Raw genomic sequence first — 20,157 nt, 5'->3', positions numbered from 1 at the left:
GATCGTTGTATTTGATTGGCTGTTAATATTTCGCGGTCAAGTTTAATTTCCTTTGTTTTGTACCTGTACTTTTCCACGGGACGATAGCCATGACAGTCCATTGAATTTATGGTCTGATTATATTGACCATATATAGTTTACCTGTAAACCTTATATATTTTGGACAACATTATTATAGAATACTGTAAGTTACTTCTTTATTAACATTATTTGTATCTTTCACGTAAATGATATTCTAGTAAAGTTTCTATTTTGTTTTGTAACGTTCTTCTCATATCGCATGTATGTAACACAAGTACACGAGATGTACATGATAGTGTTTTATTAAGCTAGAAGTATATGATTTTATAATCTACGGTTTATTTGCCACGGTAGAATTGTATTGTTAATTTGCGTACATTACTATTTGATTATTGTCAGGAATAGTCTATATTTTATAAAGGACGGCTTATTAAGTGAAAGACGGAAAAGTGTTTCCATTTATATAAAGTAATAGTTTTGTAGTAAATAGTTTTTAACAAGTACAAATATGAATGAGTAAAGAATATTTGTTGCGTTGTATATTTTTATAATTAGAGTCCGAGTATTTATGTTCGTATTTTGGTTTCAGGACTCCATGTAATGTAATTATGTAGAGCACATGATTGCGATGTGTATATGATGTGCCGTTAACCTTATCAGTAGTACAACTCACTCCACAAGTGGTAAGAGTATATTTATTTATAGTTTAGAATTGTTTATATTGTATTGTAAACATGACTTACCTCCCGTTAATTTGGAGCTTTTAACGAATCGATAATATTGACATCATAAGTCTTTATGATTATTATATTTGCAACTTTATGATTGTTGTATGATATTATGTAGTTAATTATTATACGTATTATATATTTTAATGAAGTCATTATTAATAAATGTAGATGTAACATTTATTATATACCGTTTGTTAGGTAAACCAGTATTGAATACAAATACACAGATACACGTAAATCTCAAAGCACTCTCCGATTTAGTGTAGAGTTAAAGGTCAAGCATTTGTAAAAGTACACGTGACACCCGATGTCAATTTCATTGAATGTAAACATTGAACATTCTCTACTTGCAATACATTTTACTTGCTACTTAGTTAATAACAGTTAAAGGTATTATTTATTATAATTCTGTATTATATAACCTGTGATATTCGTAAAAGTATATATATTTATGTTATATGAAATAGCTTGTTATTTATATATGTTGTATTGCTATTTCAGACTTGTCATTTAATATACTGGTACAATAAAGCATCAGAACCTTAAGCTCTCGTTGGTGTATTTCTTGGCATTGAGAACCACCTACTACATTAGGACATATCCTAGGATACTTTCATTGACACGGCCCCCTGAGTTTTATTTCGTTTATTTTTTTCAGTTAGCGAATAAATCCGGTTTTCATCGCGTTTCTTCTCCGATAACGGTTTCTGATTACACTATTTTTTTGTGAAGTCTAATCAGTGTTTATTATTATGAGCTTTAGTCAAATTGATTTTAAGCAGAAATTTTACATTGATATATTTATTCCACGGCAAAGTTAGTTGCGAAATCTGTGAACGCATGAACTATAGGTATTTCTCATATTTCGTTTTAAAAACACTAGTTAAAAATAAGGTTTTATGTGGTATAGCCCATGTAACATTTAATCCAGAATACAGAATAGCCTAATTTTCCGGTTATAATTTTCAGTTGTGGTTGATAAACGCATGTTGGACATTGTCATAATTTGCAGTACATGTATTTGTACCATTTTCAAAACACCTTCAAATAGTTGGTTTTAATTGTATAGTGCGATGTAATCATAAGTTTTCCTCTGACAAAATTCTAGAGAAATTTAAGAGCATGACAATTAAAAAAAATCATTCAAAAAGTAATGCATGCTTGTCAAAAATTGAAGCAAGTTAACTCGTACCAACTGAAACTCGTACCATGTTAACTCGTACCAAAAAAAGTTAACTCGTACCAACTTAAAGTCGTACCACTGGGAAGTCGTACCATTAAAAATATTTTAAAAAATACGAATGTTTTGTGGTGTTTTTTCTTTCTAAAATTAATAAAAAAAAAAGTTGAATTACTGTAATTTTATACTGGATTTTAATGAAAACTTGGACAAAAATACGTTTTTTTTAAATTAAGATACTAATATAAATTGTTAATTACCTTAATACCCTGCTAATTAATATATGATATTCCTTTGATTGTGTGATTATTGGTTGATTATTAACTAATCAACTTGTTTTCAGGTTTTCAGATTTCAGGTCTCATTTACTTTCCTGTGAAGGTGTCACTACTCTTTTTCAAAGCAATGCATATCTCACAAATTAAATGAACATGACATAACTTAAAATCTTAAAAGAAGTTGTCATATTTTGAAAACGATCGTGACTGGCTATTTTGCCCTTACCTCGTTCGTTTATCATTACAACTAAAAGAACAACTTTCACTGGCTATGCAACCCTTGCTCGGTCGGTAATCATAGCTTGTGCAAAATATTATATATTAAAAATTTAATACTTTTAACATGTTGTTCATAAACAATTTACAACCTTTAAAACACACTAAATTAATTCTTTCAGTGAATAAAATACCTTCGAGAAACAAAAGAAAAGTACCCAAATCTATTCAATGTAACTGATTTGGAATGATTAAAAATTAAATCCAATGGTTATCAGTATAAGTTTAAAAAAGAATGATTCAAGGGAGACAACAAATCAAATCTGCCAAGGTATGTCTATATCTAATACACATGGAACATTAGCTACAGATTGGTCATTTTACTTTCAAATTATATACATTTTACAGACTTAAGAGGTATTGAGAAAAATAACAGTATATATTCATAATTAAACACCAATCAAATGCATTTAAATAAGTTGGTACAAGTTAGCAGTGGTACGAGTTTACATTGGTACGAGTTAGCAGTGGTACGAGTTTACATTGGTACGAGTTATTATTTAGTGGTACGAGTTGACGTTGGTACGAGTTTACATTGGTACGGGTTAACTATAATTCGTCAAAAATAACGGTTGATCAGGTACATATATAGTGACAGGACTTGATGTTCACATTAAATCTGTACCTATATGTATAGATTATCTGATTTTCTACACATTGATATCGTAAAATATCAGCTGCGAGCCACAATCATGACAATGTGAACCTTAAAAGTTTCACATTATGTCGAGCGGCTGATATTTTACGATACAGTACTCTTAAGGACATGCTGAGATTGATAACTTTGTATCTATAAGAAGAAAAACAGATTATCTTTTTAATGTTCTATTACATGAATACTGGTCTTTTCCCTCTTCCTAAGAGAGTTTTACGTTTGACGAAAGCAAGCTTAATAACGTCTCCTCTCGCATTGTGACGTTGCTGATAATGTCTGGTCTCGTTTAGAAGCCTTGATACGAGAATAATGAAGCGACAGAGCAGGGTGATATAGGCGTAGGGAAGCATGATAAAGTGTGTTAAATGCACGGCAGGGGTTGGGGGTCTCAACATGGGTTTTATGGGTACAGATGTGCCGCTTCGACACAGGCACTTGTTTCTGTCCATTGAAGGTCGACTATCCATCTATTTAATGTATATGGATAGTCCACCTCCCAATGGATAGAAACAAGTGCCTGTGAGCTGGGATTTCAAAAACACCCCCCATTCATAATCATATATTGTAGTCTTCTGAAATCCTGACCCATGACCATATTTCATGTCAAAATCATTTCAAATTTGTTATAATGATCCCATTCATCATTTCATCACAGAAGAGTACAGAATGCAAATGAGATAATAAAAAAATGGCAACGATGGCATTCTCAGCAATCAAGGATGGGCATGATTACTGACAAATGTAATCGATTACTTTGAGGACTTTTGTGTATTCGATTAATAATTGATTACTCTGATTTTTGTATGTAATCGATTGCAATTGATTACTTTATTAAAAGTTATCACATTACTTTTTGATTACTGACAATTACATGCTACAAAATAACAAAAGAATAATAAAGAAAGTTAAATATAAATATGTTGTTCAACGTATGTATAGTGGAAATTTAGAACTTTATAAAAACAGCATTTCAAGCATTGTTTTCAAATTTTAAGTTCACAGTTGTTTTCTAGATGGAAGCTCTTTAATACTGAGGATCTGAAATATTCAAAAATTCTTGAAATTTTGGTTTTCAACATTAGTGAGTGATGATACAGTTCTTGCAATGACATCACATGCATATGGCTTCAGTCACTTTTTTATATTTCAGGTTATTTTCTCCATGTTTTTCAAATATTTACTGTCATACTGACTTAAGTAAGGTATTTTGTATTTACTAATTTTTAACTTTATTTGAATATAGTTCATTACAATGTTGGAAGTTTCCTCTTATTATGACGAATCAACTGTTTATCTATTGTAGCTAAAATTCCAACTCTTATTAAAAATTACGCTTCAATGTCAATGTAGTACAGAACTTAACATAAGACTTATTTCTTATTTTAATCATTTCTTATTTCAAAATAAAAGGTCTTTAAATTATTGACAATCATTGAAGAGGGTAAAGTCAATTGATTCAAAACAAAAGCTGGATATACAGTAAAATTTGGTAGGAGATCTGGTTGATCATAACGCAGCTTGAGACAATAGATACAAATAAGGCATTTGATAGACTCTGAAGGCTTATTAATACTTTCTATTTAATCTATACTATAAAGTGATGAATACATACATATTTTCATTTAAAATAGATTATATTTCATCAAACTATATTACTAAAGTAATCGAAAAGTAATCGATGATAACATCATAATTTTTGCTGTAATCGATTAAATTACGATTACATGTAATCGATTACTGTCGATTACTAGAAAAAAATGTAATCAAATTCAATTACCATCCATTACAATTACAGATTACCATTACCCCATCCCTGTCAGCAATTGCGAATTTCATAAACCAATATAAGTCACTTTTCATCAAAATATATACTGTTCCCTGATATAACTACATGTACATTTTGTATTAGGATGAAATTTTAAAGAAGTTTTATGGTAGTTGAAATAATGTTGTTCTGTTTCTTTTTCTATTTTCAGTAACCTTTGACCTAATTTCTAAATACATATAGATTAATGGAATAACATGTCAAAAGCAACAAAAAGAAAGCATGTAACTAAAGAAGTACTAGATGAATATGTCCTTCCTGAAGAAAACCAACAGATTGTTAAGGTATGGTCAATTTTTAATGTTCACATGTATAAATTATACAGTTTTAGTCTAAGAGTCCTGATTATTTTATAAAAAAAAAATTAAAAAAGAAGATATGGTATGATTGCCAATGAGGCAATTCTCCACAAGAGACCAATGACACAGAAATGTCCGTCAGTACATCCCATACATGTAATGTGATTTTGGTTCTCTTACTTTAGTTTGACTCAACCAAATGTTGTGAAACGTATACACCTTGTCACCTATACTTACCTTTAAGAATAATTATGCACAAACTGAAGGATATTTTGAAACTTATACAAAATCTACACTAACCATGTATTACAAGTTAACTACATGTACTACATGTAATACATGTAAATTAGGCTGATAGTTTTCTCAAATAAATTGTTTCATATTTTGCATATTTGGCTCTTTTAAAGCCTAAAATACGGTACAGATTTTTCCCATTGATGAGGCCATACTTTTGCTTATAATCTTGATTGTTGCTTACATCCACTTGCTTAAACTTTGGTAGATATTTGATTCATTGGCAATTTTACCTCAACTCCTTATTTTTATACGGCCGCAAATATTTTTTTTTGATTGTATAATGGTAGGATGCTGTCATTGTCGTTTGCGTTGTCCGAAGACACATTTGGTGTCCGGCCAATAACTTTAGTTTATGTGAATGGATCTCTATGAAATTTAATAAGAAGGTTCAATACCACTAAAGAAAGGTTGTGATTGATTTTGGGGATGATGGTCCCAACTGTTTTGGAATTGTGGGCCAAAACAAGCATTTTTCTATTTTCAGTATATTAATTTGTGTATAAGTTAATATTTAGTATTTCAATGGCTCTGAAATTGTACCACAATGTTTAATACCACAAGTAGAAGGTTTGGATTCATTTTGGGGGTTACAGTGCCAAGAGTTTAGGTATTAAGGACCAAAAAGGGGCCAAAAACTAGCATTTTTGTAGTTTCTGGACAATAACTTGTGTGTTAGTTTATGGATCTCTCTTACATTGTACCACGAGATTCCATATCGCAAAGGGAATGCAGGGAATAATTTTGGGGTTAATTGTCCCCAAACGTTCAGGAATTAGGGGGGAAAAGGGTCCAAAAACAGGCATTTTGCTAGTTTAAAGACAATAACATGTGTAAGTTTTTCCAGAAAATACAATAATCTTCAAATCTTCAAAATTTCAAAAAAATCAAGGGGGGTGGGGGTTTCTTCCAAGATTTTTCAAAATCATATTTTAATTTCCTCTCTTACAATGGCTTTGTTATAAAGAAAGGATGTTTATTCTTGAGGTGATTAGCTGTCCAATTTATTTTAGAACTTACTTTTAAATGCAGATAAAGCAAATATCTAATTTAAATTTTTTGGATCCTATAATGGTATGATGTTGTCGTCTGCATCATCGTCGTCCGAAGACACATTGGTTTCCAGACAATAACTTAAGTTTTAGTGAATAGATCTATATGAAATTTTTTCAGAAGGTTCAATATCACAAATGGAAGGTTGGGATTGATTTTGGGGATGATGGTCCCAACCATTTAGGAATTAGGGGCCCAAAAAAGCATTTTTATACGACCGCAAAAAAAAAAAATTGCGTCGTATAATGCTATCATGTTGTCTGCTTCGTCGTCCGAAGACGCATTTAGTGTCTGGACAATAACTTTAGTTTAAGAAGATGGATCTCTATAATTTTTTACCAGAAGGTTCAATACCACAAAAGGAAGGTTGGGATTGATTTTCTGGGTTATGGTCCCACCAGTTTTGGAATTAGGGGTAAAAGAAGGGGCCCAAATAAGCATTTTTGTAGTTTCCAGACAATAACTTGTGTTTAAGTGTATAAGTGTCTCTGAAATTATACCACAAGTTTTCATACCACAAAGGGATGGTTCAGATCAACTTTAAGGGGGTTATGGCTAAAACCATGAAGGAATTAGGGGCAAAGAAGGGGGGGACTAGGTTTTTCTGGTTGATGGACAAGTAACACAGTTTAAAAGCAGTGTAAGGGAGGTAACTCAAATACATTTAAAATACAATGTTGTGTTTGTTTGGATTTACCCCCCTTTTGCTACTTGTAAATTACGTACAAAGAAATGTCAGGTTTTGAACTATTTGCAACAAAAAAAGGGCAACAGCATAGTGTATTGCACAAAAGCAAAAAAAGGGGTAAACATTTTTGTTTCTTTTTTTTGGGGGGGGCAGGGGGGTCAATTTACAACAGCATAGTGAATTGCACAAAAGCAAAAAATATATAAATCTAAATCGTATAACCAATTCTTAGTTTTTTGACATGTGTCAAATATTTAATTACAATCCAAATTCAGACCTGTGTCAAGGGCGAATATTGTGTCCATTTTTGTCCCAACTGTTCAGAGTTGGACCTCTGGGGTCGTATCCAGCTGCGCTTGGGGAAGCAATTTATTCTAGTTTCAGGATGATAACTTGTTTATTAGTACTTCAATTGCTCTGAAATTGTCCCACAATGTTTAATACCACAAGTAGAAGGTTGGGATTCATTATTGGGGTTATGGGACCAACAGTTTCGAAATTAAGGGCCAAAAACAAGCATTTTTCTAGTTTCCAGACAATAACTTGTGTGTAATTGTATGTAACTCTCTGAAATTGTAATTGTACTACAATGTTCCAAATAACAAAGGGGAGGCTGGGATTTAGTTTGGGTTAATTGCCCAAAACATGTAGGAATAAGGGGCCAAAAAAGGGCAAACAAGAAGCATGTTTCTAGTTTCCAGTCAATAACTTGTGTTTAAGTGTATGGATCTCTCTGAAATTTTACTACAAGGTTCCATACTACAAAGGAAAGGTATGAAATAAGTTTTGGGGTTATTGCTCCAAGAAGGGTTTCAATAAGTTGGGGGGGGGATTTTTTGTTTATAATTTTTTTAAGGGATTCATTTTTTTGTAAAAAAAAAATCAAATTTTGATTTTTGAAAAGTTTCAAGAGGAAATCTTAAATTGCACAATATTGCACAAAATATATTTGTAAGATCTTTGTCCACATTTATTTTGTGTCAAAAATCTATATTATGTCAAAAATTTGATCATAATCCAAATTCAGACAGTATCAAGCTTGAATGGTGTGACCAAATTTGAAATGTTGTTGATGCTTTAGGTTATATTTTATTATAGGTTGTAGCAGGAAAAGGTAACAATCTCCACGAAATACTGACAGCTGATAACCAAACATTCCTTGTAAGCATGCCCACTCGATTCAGGAAAAATGTCTGGATAAAAAGAGGTAATAGCACATAGTTTGATTTCATGTTGAAATGACATAAACAAGATTCTTTATTATGGGTTGGATACCCAATTTTTGTGGATCTTGTGTACGTTGTATAAGAACATGTATAGCACTAATGCAAAGGTTAATGGAAGTTGACACTTTCTGAAGGCTTACCGGGTATATAGAGATTTCCTGAAAGTTTACCAGGTATGTAGAGATTTTCTGAAGGTTCACCGGGTATATAGAGATTTTCTGAAGGCTTACCAGGTACAAAATGTATATAGAGATTTTCTGAAGGTTTACCGGGTATATAAAGATTTTCTGAAGGCTTACCGGGTGTATAGAGATTTTCTGAAGGTTTACCGGGTATATAGAGATTTTGTCTGAAGGCTTACCGGGTATATAGAGATTTTCTGAAGACTTACCGGGTATTTAGAGATTTTCTGAAGGCTTACCCGGTATATAGATTTTCTGAAGGTTTACCAGGTATATAGAGATTTCTGAAGGCTTACCAGGTATATAGAGATTTCTGAAGGCTTACCGGGTATAAAGAGATTTTCTGAAGGCTTACCGGGTATATAGAGATTTTCTGAAGGCTTACCGGGTTTATAGATTTTCTAAAGGCTTACCGGGTATATAGAGATTTTCTGAAGGCTTACTTGGTATATAGAGATTTTTACATATCATTGAAATATTCTCAAAAATACCAGTTTTTTTTCATTCTGCTATAATTGGTATTATTTTTCATTCTGCTATAATTGGTATTATTTTTCATTCTGCTATAATTGGTATTATTTTGTTAATCTTCTGAATCACTCAAAGATACATCAAGAATCGCTGGTTTTTTTTTTTAATTTGTTTTAGTTCAGAATGATTACATGATGATTATTCTGATAGGGTATGCATCTCCTAATATAGAATTAATAGTATAAAATTTAATAAATAATCATTTATTTTGGACTTGTGGGGTTAAGTTGGATCTGTTAGAGTTATTTACATCACTTGCAATTACTCAGTGTAGTATTGTATTGCTGTTAATAGAGAGATAAGGCATGCAGAAATATACCAACATCATCTTTTATCCCTAGATAACTTGCTTCATTTTTCATTTGAGGACAAAGGGAGATCACTCAAATTTGCCTACGGTACATTAATTTCCTGATGATTTCCAACCTTCATTTATTTTTTTGTCAAACTAAGGCCACACCAATTTAATTTCTTGTTCTACAGATTTTTGGACTCCAAAATTTGGAGCGAGCGAGCGATTTGAAAATTTTAATAAAAAAATATTTAATTTGCAAATTTTTGAGGCGAAGCTTGAAAAGTAAAGGCGAGTGATTATAATTTTTTGTTGTAAACATAAAATAATAGGTTTTGACAATATTAAAACTTGATTTATCACTTGTACTTTGACATTTCTTTAATTTCTGAAGTATTTTTTCCCTGTTCACCAAGAAATAATTAAATCTGGTCTATGTATGCGTGACTGACAATGAGACAATTCTCCATCCAAATCATAATCAGTTAATGTTATAAATATCCCTTTTACATGTTTTATGAGGGATCAATATAAGTTATAATATATTTATACCCCCGCTTTAAAAAAGGGGGGGTATACTGTTTTACCTCTGTCTGTCAGTCCGTCAGTCCGTCCGTCAGTCCGTCCATCAGTCCGTCCGTCCATCAGTCCGTCAGTCAGTCCGTCCCATGAAACTTTCGTCACATTTTTCTCAGGAACTACACATCCACCCTTTCTTTAATTTGGTATCAACATTTATATATGTTAGCCATACCGTGTGATGCGTTTTCAGATTCATCACTTGACAACTTCCTGTTTACCGAACACGTGTATGATTTTACACATGATAGCCAAGTTGAAAATTTTCGTCACATTTTTCTCAGGAACTACACATCCACCCTTTCTGTAATTTGGTATCAACATTTATATATGTTAGCCATACCGTTTGATGCGTTTTCAGATTCATCACTTGACAACTTCCTGTTTACCGAACACTTGTATGATTTTACACATGATAGCCAAGTTGAAAATTTTCGTCACATTTTTCTCAGCAACTACAATACAAGGATTTCTGAAATTTGGTTTCAGGATTTATATAAGTCAGCTATACCGTGTGATGCGTTTTCAGATTCATCACTCGACAACTTCCTGTTTACCGAACACTTGTATGATTTTACACTGATAGCCAAGTTGAAAATTTTCGTCACATTTTTCTCAGGAACTACAATACAAGGATTTCTGAAATTTGGTTTCAGGATTTATATAAGTCAGCTATACCGTGTGATGCATTTTCAGATTCATCACTTGACAACTTCCTGTTTACCGAACACTTGCATATTTTTACACTATTAATATTATCCACTTGCGGCGGGGGTATCATCAGTGAGCAGTAGCTCGCAGTTTCACTTGTTGTTTGTACAAAAGGGCTCATATTTTCTCATAGAACTATATATCTATCTGGTATTAAATGGTCAAAACATGTCCAAGAATTTAGTAATATTCCTTGACTTTAACCATGTTAACACATTTACTTTAACAGTTTAATATTATTCAAAATAAGTGGACCCCTCTTTTAGAAAAATTTGTTTAAAATATGATGTAACTCTCCTCTTTTTTAGTACAAAATTCTAAGTGTTCAAAGGTTTTGTATAGAAGAACTATACAAATCCTTGGTATTTCTATTTTCTTTTCTACATCAGTAAAATGACCCCTTGTCTGAGGGAGGGTTGTTCTTAACCTGATAATAACAAACACAGGTCAAAGTACGGCCTTTTACACAGGGCTTTGATACAGACCAAACAGCAAGCTATAAAGGACCCCAAGATTATTAGCGAACACAATTCGAACATGAAAACCAACGATCTAATTTATATATTCAAACAGGAAAAACCAATGAACAACATCAACAAACGATAACTGCTGAACGACATGCTCCTGAATCAATCAGGACAGGTGCATAAACATGCAGCGCCTATGGATAGTTTTGTTCGCCAGCATACAATATAATTGCAGTTGATGGCAAATCCTTCAGAATTTCTTTGTACTTTATTCTAACAACGAACATTTTTTGATAGGGAATATAAGTAAGGGGGAAAGAAACCATTTTTTTTGTTCTTCACGGAAATACCCGCTTTTATAACTTTTTATCAGAGCACTCCAGCCAGGTTTCATGCTGAAACAAATATTCTCACAGATATTTACACAGTGAGGTGGGGTGCTTTTATGTTTAAATTCGTTATATCAAGGATTTGTATAGTAATACTATACAAATCCTTGGTTATATACAGGTTAGACTATGATTTAACAAATGTTGATATCTTTTTATAATATTTACAACAACAAAAAAACGGTGCGGAAAATGGACATGATTACAATTCCGGATGCGGGAAGCGGGAATATAAAAAAATAAAAAAATTCTGTTTTGAAAAAAATAGGTGCGACGGGTCTGTCGAACAAGGGATCAAATTGGTGTGGCCTAAGTTCTGAATTTCAAGGAAGTTTCAAAATTCCAATAGCATTATATTTTTTTGGATTTACCGTCTCTTAATTGAAAAGAAGAATTGATTCCAAAAGATTATTGTAAAACAGTGTTAAATGTTTTCATATTGATCTCTATTCAAATAATAATGCAATTTTTAATGATAATGATTGGAATCAATGATATATTTTGAGGGGGTAAAATTGTGTTATATGTACCTGCCTGTAACTAAGGGAGGAACCATTTTAAATTTGAGGATTTATTGGAATGGGATTTCTTTTATAAAAAGTAAAAAAATCACAGGTCAAGTAAAGTTGAAATAATAAGACCTTTTTTTAGCTCACCTAGCCCGAAGGGCCAAGTGAACTTTTCCCATCACTTGGCGTCCGTCGTCCGTCGTCCGTCGTCATTAACTTTTACAAAAATCTTCTCCTCTGAAACTACTGGGCCAAATTAAACCAAACTTGGCCACAATCATCATTGGGGTATCTAGTTTAAAAAATGTGTGGCGTGACCCGGCCAACCAACCAAGATGGCCGCCATGGCTAAAAATAGAACATAGGGGTAAAATGCAGTTTTTGGCTTATAACTCAAAAACCAAAGCATTTAGAGCTAATCTGACATGGGGTAAAATTGTTTATCAGGTCAAGATCTATCTGCCCTTGAATTTTCAGATGAATCCGACAACCCGTTATTGGGTTGCTGCCCCTGAACTGGTAATTTTAGGGAATTTTTGCTGTTTTTGGCTATTATCTTGAATATTATTATAGATAGAGATAAACTGTAAACAGCAATAATGTTCAGCAAAGTAAGATTTACAAATAAGTCAACATGACCAAAATGGTCAGTTGACCCCTTTAGGAGTTATTGACCGTTATAGTCAATTTTTAACCATTTTTCGTAAATCTTAGTAATCTTTTACAAAAATCTTCTCCTCTGAAACTACTGGGCCAAATTAATCCAAACTTGGCCACAATCATCTTTGGGATATCTAGTTTAAAAAATGTGTGGCGTGACCTGGCCAATCAACTAAAATGGCTGCCACGGCTAATAATAGAACATAGGGGTAAAATGCAGTATTTGGCTTATAACTCAAAAACCGAAGCATTAAGAGAAAATCTGACAGGGTTTAATTGTATATCAGGTCAAGATCTATCTGCCCTGATGTTTTCACATGGATCGGACAACCCGTTGTTAGGTTACTGTCCTGAATTGGTAATTTTAAGGAAATTTTGCCGTTTTTATACGACCGCAAAAATTTAAATTTTTTGGTCGTATATTGCTATCACGTTGGCGTCGTCGTCGTTGTCCGAATACTTTTAGTTTTCGCACTCTAACTTTAGTAAAAGTGAATAGAAATCAATGAAATTTTAACACAAGGTTTATGACCACAAAAGGAAGGTTGGGATTGATTTTGGGAGTTTTGGTCCCAACATTTTAGGAATTAGGGGCCAAAAAGGGCCCAAATAAGCATTTTCTTGGTTTTCGCACTATAACTTTAGTTTAAGTGAATAGAAATCTATGAAATTTTGACACAAGGTTTATGACCACAAAAGGAAGGTTGGGATTGATTTTGGGAGTTTTGGTTCCAACAGTTTAGGAATTAAGGGCCAAAAAAGGGCCCAAATAAGCATTATTCTTGGTTTTCGCACAATAACTTTAGTATAAGTAAATAGAAATGAATGAAATTTTAACACAAGGTTTATGACCACAAAAGGAAGGTTGGGATTGATTTTTGGAGTTGAGGTCACAACAGTTTATGAATTAGGGGCCAAAAAGGGGCCCAAATAAGCATTATTTTTGGTTTTTGCACCATAACTTTAGTATAAGTAAATAGAAATCTATGAAATTTAAACACAAGGTTTATGACCATAATAGGAAGGTTGGGTTTGATTTTGGGAGTTTTGGTCCTAACAGTTTAGGAATAAGGGGCCCAAAGGGTCCAAAATTGAACTTTGCGTGATTTCATCAAAAATTGAATATTTGGGGTTCTTTGATATGCCAAATCTAACTATCTATGTAGATTCTTAATTTTTGGTCCCGTTTTCAAATTGGTCTACATTAAGGTCCAAAGGGTCCAAAATTAAACTTAGTTTGATTTTAACAAAAATTGAATCCTTGGGGTTCTTTGATATGCTGAATTTAAAAATGTACTTAGATTTTTAATTATTAGCCTAGTTTTCAAGTTGGTCCAAATAGGGGTCCAAAATTAAACTTTGTTTGATTTCATCAAAAATTGAATAAATGGGTTCTTTGATATGCCAAATCTAACTGTGTATGTAGATTCTTAATTTTTGGTCCAGTTTTCAAATTGGTCTACATTAAGGTCCAAAGGGTCCAAAATTAAACTAAGTTTGATTTTAACAAAAATTAAATTCTTGGGCTTATTTGATATGCTTTATCTAAATATGTACTTTGATTTTTGATTATGGGCCCAGTTTTCAAGTTGGTCCAAATCAGGATTCCATATCAAGTATTGTGCAATAGCAAGAAATTTTCAATTGCACAGTATTGCACAATAGCAAGAAATATCTAATTGCACAATATTGTGCAATAGCAATTAATTTTCAATTGGAGTTATCTTTCTTTGTATAGAATAGTAGTTGATAATATATGTTGGAAATTTGCCAGACATGACTATGATGTCATTTTCTATTTTTATTTGCCAATAACTTTATGTAAATAACTTCATTGGAAATTTGCCAATATAAAATGTTGCTGATGAAGCTTTTTTTCCTTATCTTATTTAAAATGTTTTTAGATAATGTATGTTGGACATTTGCCAGACATGACTATGATGTCATTTTCTATTTTTATTTGCCAATAACTGTATGTAAATAACTTCATTGGAAATTTGCCAATATAAAATGTTGCTGATGAAGTTTTTTTTATTGTTTTATACAATAAACAATGTATATTCACGTTTACTACCAACCAATCTTTACCATTCAGTGATAACAAGCACTTTATTTTACATTTTAATATTTTATGATGTATATAAAAGAGTAGTTATTGTTGCAAACTTCATTAGAAATTTGAATTGATATCAGTTTTGGAAAAAGGGAAGCGGGGATGTGAAAAAAAGGGGGGGTTTAAATTTTTCTCATTTCAGATTTCATAAATAAAAAGAAAATTTCTTCAAACATTTTTTTGAGAGGATTAATATTCAACAGCATAGTGAATTGCTCAAAGGCAAAAAAAAACTTTTAAGTTCATTAGACCACATTCATTCTGTGTCAGAAACCTATGCTGTGTCAACTATTTAATTTTAGATTTAAAAAGTTTGAAGAAGAAATCTTTAATTGATTTGTAAAATCTTGACATTTGTTTTGTGTAAAAAAAACCCATGTAATGTCAAAAATTTGATCACAATCCAAATTCAGAGCTGTATCACGCTTGAATGTTTTGTCCATACTTGCCCCAACTGTTCAGGGTTCGACCTCTGCGGTCGTATAAAGCTGCGCCCTGTGGAGCACCTGGTTTGTTATTATCTTGAATATTATTATAGATAGAGATAAACTGTATACAGCAATAACGTTCAGCAAAATAAGATCTACAAATAAGTTTACATGACCAAAATAGTCAATTGACCCCTTAAGGAGTTATTGCCCTTTATAGTTCATTTTTAACATTTTTCATAATTTTTTGTAAATTTGTAGAAAATATTTTCCACTGTAATTACTGGGCCAAGTTCATTATAGACAGAGATAATTGTAGCAACAAGAATGTTTAGTAAAGTAAGATCTACAAACACATCACTATCACCAAAACACAATTATGTCATGAATTTATCCGTGTCCATTATTTAATATGCACAAGACCAAGGTGAGCGACACAGGCTCTTTAGAGCCTCTAGTTTATACATGTACACTGATTTAGGAGAGAAATACAAAGTATTTCTCTCCTAAATCAGTTTTTAAATAAAACCTAGTTATCCATTTATTAGATATTTTCATCATACAACTGAAAGGCATAGATATATAATGGTTGCTTTGATTTATTCATGGTTTATGACATATTTTCACATTTGCAGGATTCTTATACATTTATCTACAGTTATTTAAATTTTCACAAATTTCATCATACATTTCATTATTTCCAGGAGATTTTGTTTTCATAGAACCAATAGAAGAAGGAGACAGAGTTAAGGCAGAAATTTCAAGAATCCTTTACAAGGACCAGATCAAATATATTAAAGAAGAAGGGAAATGGTAAAATTTTTATAAAAACTTAAGAATTTTGCTTAAAACAATTAAGGGGACTATAAGAGAATCCCATTGGGTAAGATTTGTGTGTTCTGTTGCACATTCCAGCTAGGTTTCAGAAAATGATTATTATACAGATATACAGTTGCCAGTCAGAGCAGAAAATAGCTCAACACACAAAACACTAATAGGGATTGTCAGATCATTGTCCTGTTTGTTTTGACTTTTCAAGCTAAGAAATTGTTTTTCGCCATCATACAATGTATACTATTAAAATTATATTCAACAGATTAATGGTTGAAATAAAAACAGGTCACAAAAAATTGACAATTTTGTTATCACAATTTTTTCTCTTATACAAGGGTACAGTTTACCAAAAAAATAGTATTGTCTTGTACACACAACGTCATTGTGACTACCATTAAATTCAAAAATGTATTGGAATGTGCCACAGATTTGTGAAGAAAGTTATTTTTTTCATAAATATTACTTTTTCTTTGCACACATCGAATAATTCAGGCCAGATAAACTGGTTGGAAAATTTAAACAGGCCAAACAAAGTCTTGGAATAAAGCTAGGCAGAAACAATCAGAAGCCTTAACATAATGTTTTCATCAGAATTGAATGCTACCTCTACTCATTTCACCTAAAAACCAGGGCTATAGAAGAAAAGACATTATTAAAAGTTACTCTCATGCTAACAACATCAGCTTAGATGAACTTAATTAGAAAACATTTGAAAAACATACTAAACTGTCTTAAATCTTTTCGCAGTTACCCGTACTTACTTTCTGTAGGACTATTGACATAATTTACTAATATTTAAAGCAAAAGTTACTGTGACCTTACTCAAATAATGTATAGATATATGTAGTAATCCATATATTATGTATTAATGGAATTAGTTGGCTAGACTGTGTAACCCGCACTTGCTAAGATTTTTAAATAATTGATTTCTTGTTCTGATAGGCCTGATGCTTTCATGGAAACAACAAACACAGAAAAGGATCAGATGATACCAGATGATATGCTGCCACCTAGTGACAGTTCTGATGAAGATGTCGGAGATCTTGTGGTGAATACTAATAGACAGAAAGTAGCAGTGTATGAAGAAAGTGACAATGAAACAAGTGAAGATGATGATGATGTAACATAAAACACATTGAAGATGCAACAATCAACGAAAAGGAAGCTTAAAACAGAGCCATTACTTCTGACTGTAGTACTACTGTACTAGTGCTCTTCCATACGGCATGTCATATCAATTGATGAACAACAGATTTAACTTTATTTATCGAAATTAAAACTTACAAGTGATATGAAATTTAATTAAAATCACCCTGTTTAGATTTCAATGACAATGTAATATCAGGGAAGCTTGATGCAAGATAGTTATTTAAACGTTGTTATTTATCATAAACTGTGCTTTCTTTTTCAATCTCACAAATTGTTGTGTGGACAAACATGTTTTTATATGCATAAGGCAACATCAGACTCAGCCTTTAGGTTTGGTACAGAGCAGAGTTCATATATACATTTATATATCACATTAACATGTTCTCATCTTAAAATGCATGTAATATTTGCCACTGGATGTCAATTTAATTCATCATTATCATCATTATCATCATCAGATCTTTATTTGATGTAATTTTAATATTTTCTGTGCTGTTGTAAAAAGATACAAATTGAAAATTAAAAGATGCTGTCTATCAAACTTGAAATGCTTTGAAAGTTGTTTTGTTTAAAGGATTCTAATGACTGATTGATGTCAATTTTAATTTAACGAAAAGAATAAATTCATATTCTGTGCTATAATTTTCTCACCAGTATTCGTTAATTTGATAAACTAATATGCATGAAAACAGTTACATACGTCTGTATTAACACAGGTGTAATGATGACTGACGTTTTAATAATGTTTTTTTATTAACCAGTTATAAGTTAACCTGGTTTTTGTCGAGCCTGCAACTTTTGTTGCAGAAAGCCCGACATAGGGATAGTGATCCGGCTACGGCGGCGGCGGCGGTGTTAGCTAAGGTAGCAATACACAGTTAGGAGTTTAGTTTCGCATTTTGGCCCCTGTGGATTTTTAAAATAGGAAAGTTATTGTGTAATAAAATTCATTTTTAGACAGATGAGTGCTAATTTAGCCTTCAAAGGTGGTTTATAAGTTCATCAAGATTATTTTTTACATGTTTTATGGGCTGTTTTCTGTTTGACAATCCGTATTTTCATAGCTAGACCGGCCATCGGTCCAGAAATTAATGTACTGTTTACAAACACTCTTTTTCTACGCGAAGTTTTTGACGCAATTTTACAAAAAAATGAGATGAAAGACATATGATTATCATTGGATTTGCTGAATGATATATGTACACAGTTTCAGAAAAGGTATTACTTCAAGCGATTAAAATTCTACTTTTAGCCAAATTTTGGGGAAATATATGACATCTTTCCCCCCCTTTTTGCAATATTTTATAACAAATAAATGCAGATTGTTGCCATGGATACACCAAAAAGAAATTATATTTTACCATTTTATATACTGGATATAAAATCTATGGAAGATTCTGATTACATACATATGCCCATATATGACACAAACAGTAAGCTTGATATTGCAAGAAAGCAATTAAAAGGGGATGGTAAAATTCATCAGGGCAAATTTTAGTATTTTTTCCTAACTGTTTATTGCTACCTTATGGCATACTTACCAAGCTCAGAATTGTATAATTTAAGACTTTTCATGCCACAAATCTATTGATATTTAGATTCTTAATCAATTTCTGAGTAAATTAAGTATTTAAGAATGACAATATATGTCAATTTTATTGTTTACAGTCCTTAGCAACCAAAATTAGGCATTTTGACACAAGGCTTAAATTTGTACTCTATCTGCTTAACTCTTGCTTCTGATGGATTGGGCTGCATGTAGTAGCCTAAGTATTGCACGCGTTGGTTTTTTTCTTGCGAATATATCAAATTATTGTTTTTATCAAGATTTCATGTTACATTTTGGCATATATTAAATGTATAGTTAAATCAGATGTAAGAAATTGATTCCCTATCACCAAGTTTTTTAATCAAGTCTTTGGTATGCAATAAGCATAAAGATAAACATTTTTATGCTTGAAATTGCTAAATTTTATACAATGTTGCATCATCAGAGATCTTATTAAGATATTCAACATTAAAAAACTGACAAAAGAGGTACAGTTTTTAAGATTTGGCAAAAAATTGAGGTAGAGACAAGATTTACACTCTGACTTGGCACCTTTCTTTAAAATCAGTTTTTGTCGCGTTTCAATGTCAACTGCTAACCTTCATAAAATATTCATTACTCAACCAATTTTCAAAAATAAAAGGCCATTTTACTCGTATTAGCTAGCAGAACTCAGAAAACAAGTTAAAAGGGAGAATTTGAAAAAAATATTTACTATTAAGGTAGCAATACACAGTTAGGAGTTTAGTTTCGCATTTTGGCCCCTGTGGATTTTTAAAATAGGAAAGTTATTGTGTAATAAAATTCATTTTTAGACAGATGAGTGCTAATTTAGCCTTCAAAGGTGGTTTATAAGTTCATCAAGATTATTTTTTACATGTTTTATGGGCTGTTTTCTGTTTGACAATCCGTATTTTCATAGCTAGACCGGCCATCGGTCCAGAAATTAATGTACTGTTTACAAACACTCTTTTTCTACGCGAAGTTTTTGACGCAATTTTACAAAAAAATGAGATGAAAGACATATGATTATCATTGGATTTGCTGAATGATATATGTACACAGTTTCAGAAAAGGTATTACTTCAAGCGATTGAAATTCTACTTTTAGCCAAATTTTGGGGAAATATATGACATCTTTCCCCCCCTTTTTGCAATATTTTATAACAAATAAATGCAGATTGTTGCCATGGATACACCAAAAAGAAATTATATTTTACCATTTTATATACTGGATAT

The 20,157-nt window shown here is 31.9% G+C and overlaps 1 protein-coding gene across 1 annotated transcript; it reads left to right on the top strand.

The window, feature by feature from the left end:
* The first annotated feature begins 1,496 nt into the window (after positions 1–1,496).
* On the top strand, positions 1,497–17,918 carry LOC143068007 (putative RNA-binding protein EIF1AD). Its single transcript, XM_076241739.1, has 5 exons — positions 1,497–1,603; positions 5,118–5,250; positions 8,399–8,507; positions 16,092–16,200; positions 17,164–17,918. Exons 2-5 carry the CDS (start codon positions 5,164–5,166, stop codon positions 17,348–17,350), a joined length of 492 nt encoding a protein of 163 aa, XP_076097854.1. The 5' UTR covers positions 1,497–1,603; positions 5,118–5,163; the 3' UTR covers positions 17,351–17,918.
* The last annotated feature ends 2,239 nt before the right edge of the window (positions 17,919–20,157 follow it).

The sequence above is a fragment of the Mytilus galloprovincialis genome, chromosome 3 (genome assembly GCF_965363235.1).
Source record: "Mytilus galloprovincialis chromosome 3, xbMytGall1.hap1.1, whole genome shotgun sequence".
Lineage (NCBI taxonomy): Eukaryota > Metazoa > Mollusca > Bivalvia > Mytilida > Mytilidae > Mytilus > Mytilus galloprovincialis.
This window is presented reverse-complemented; position numbering and strand designations above follow the sequence as displayed.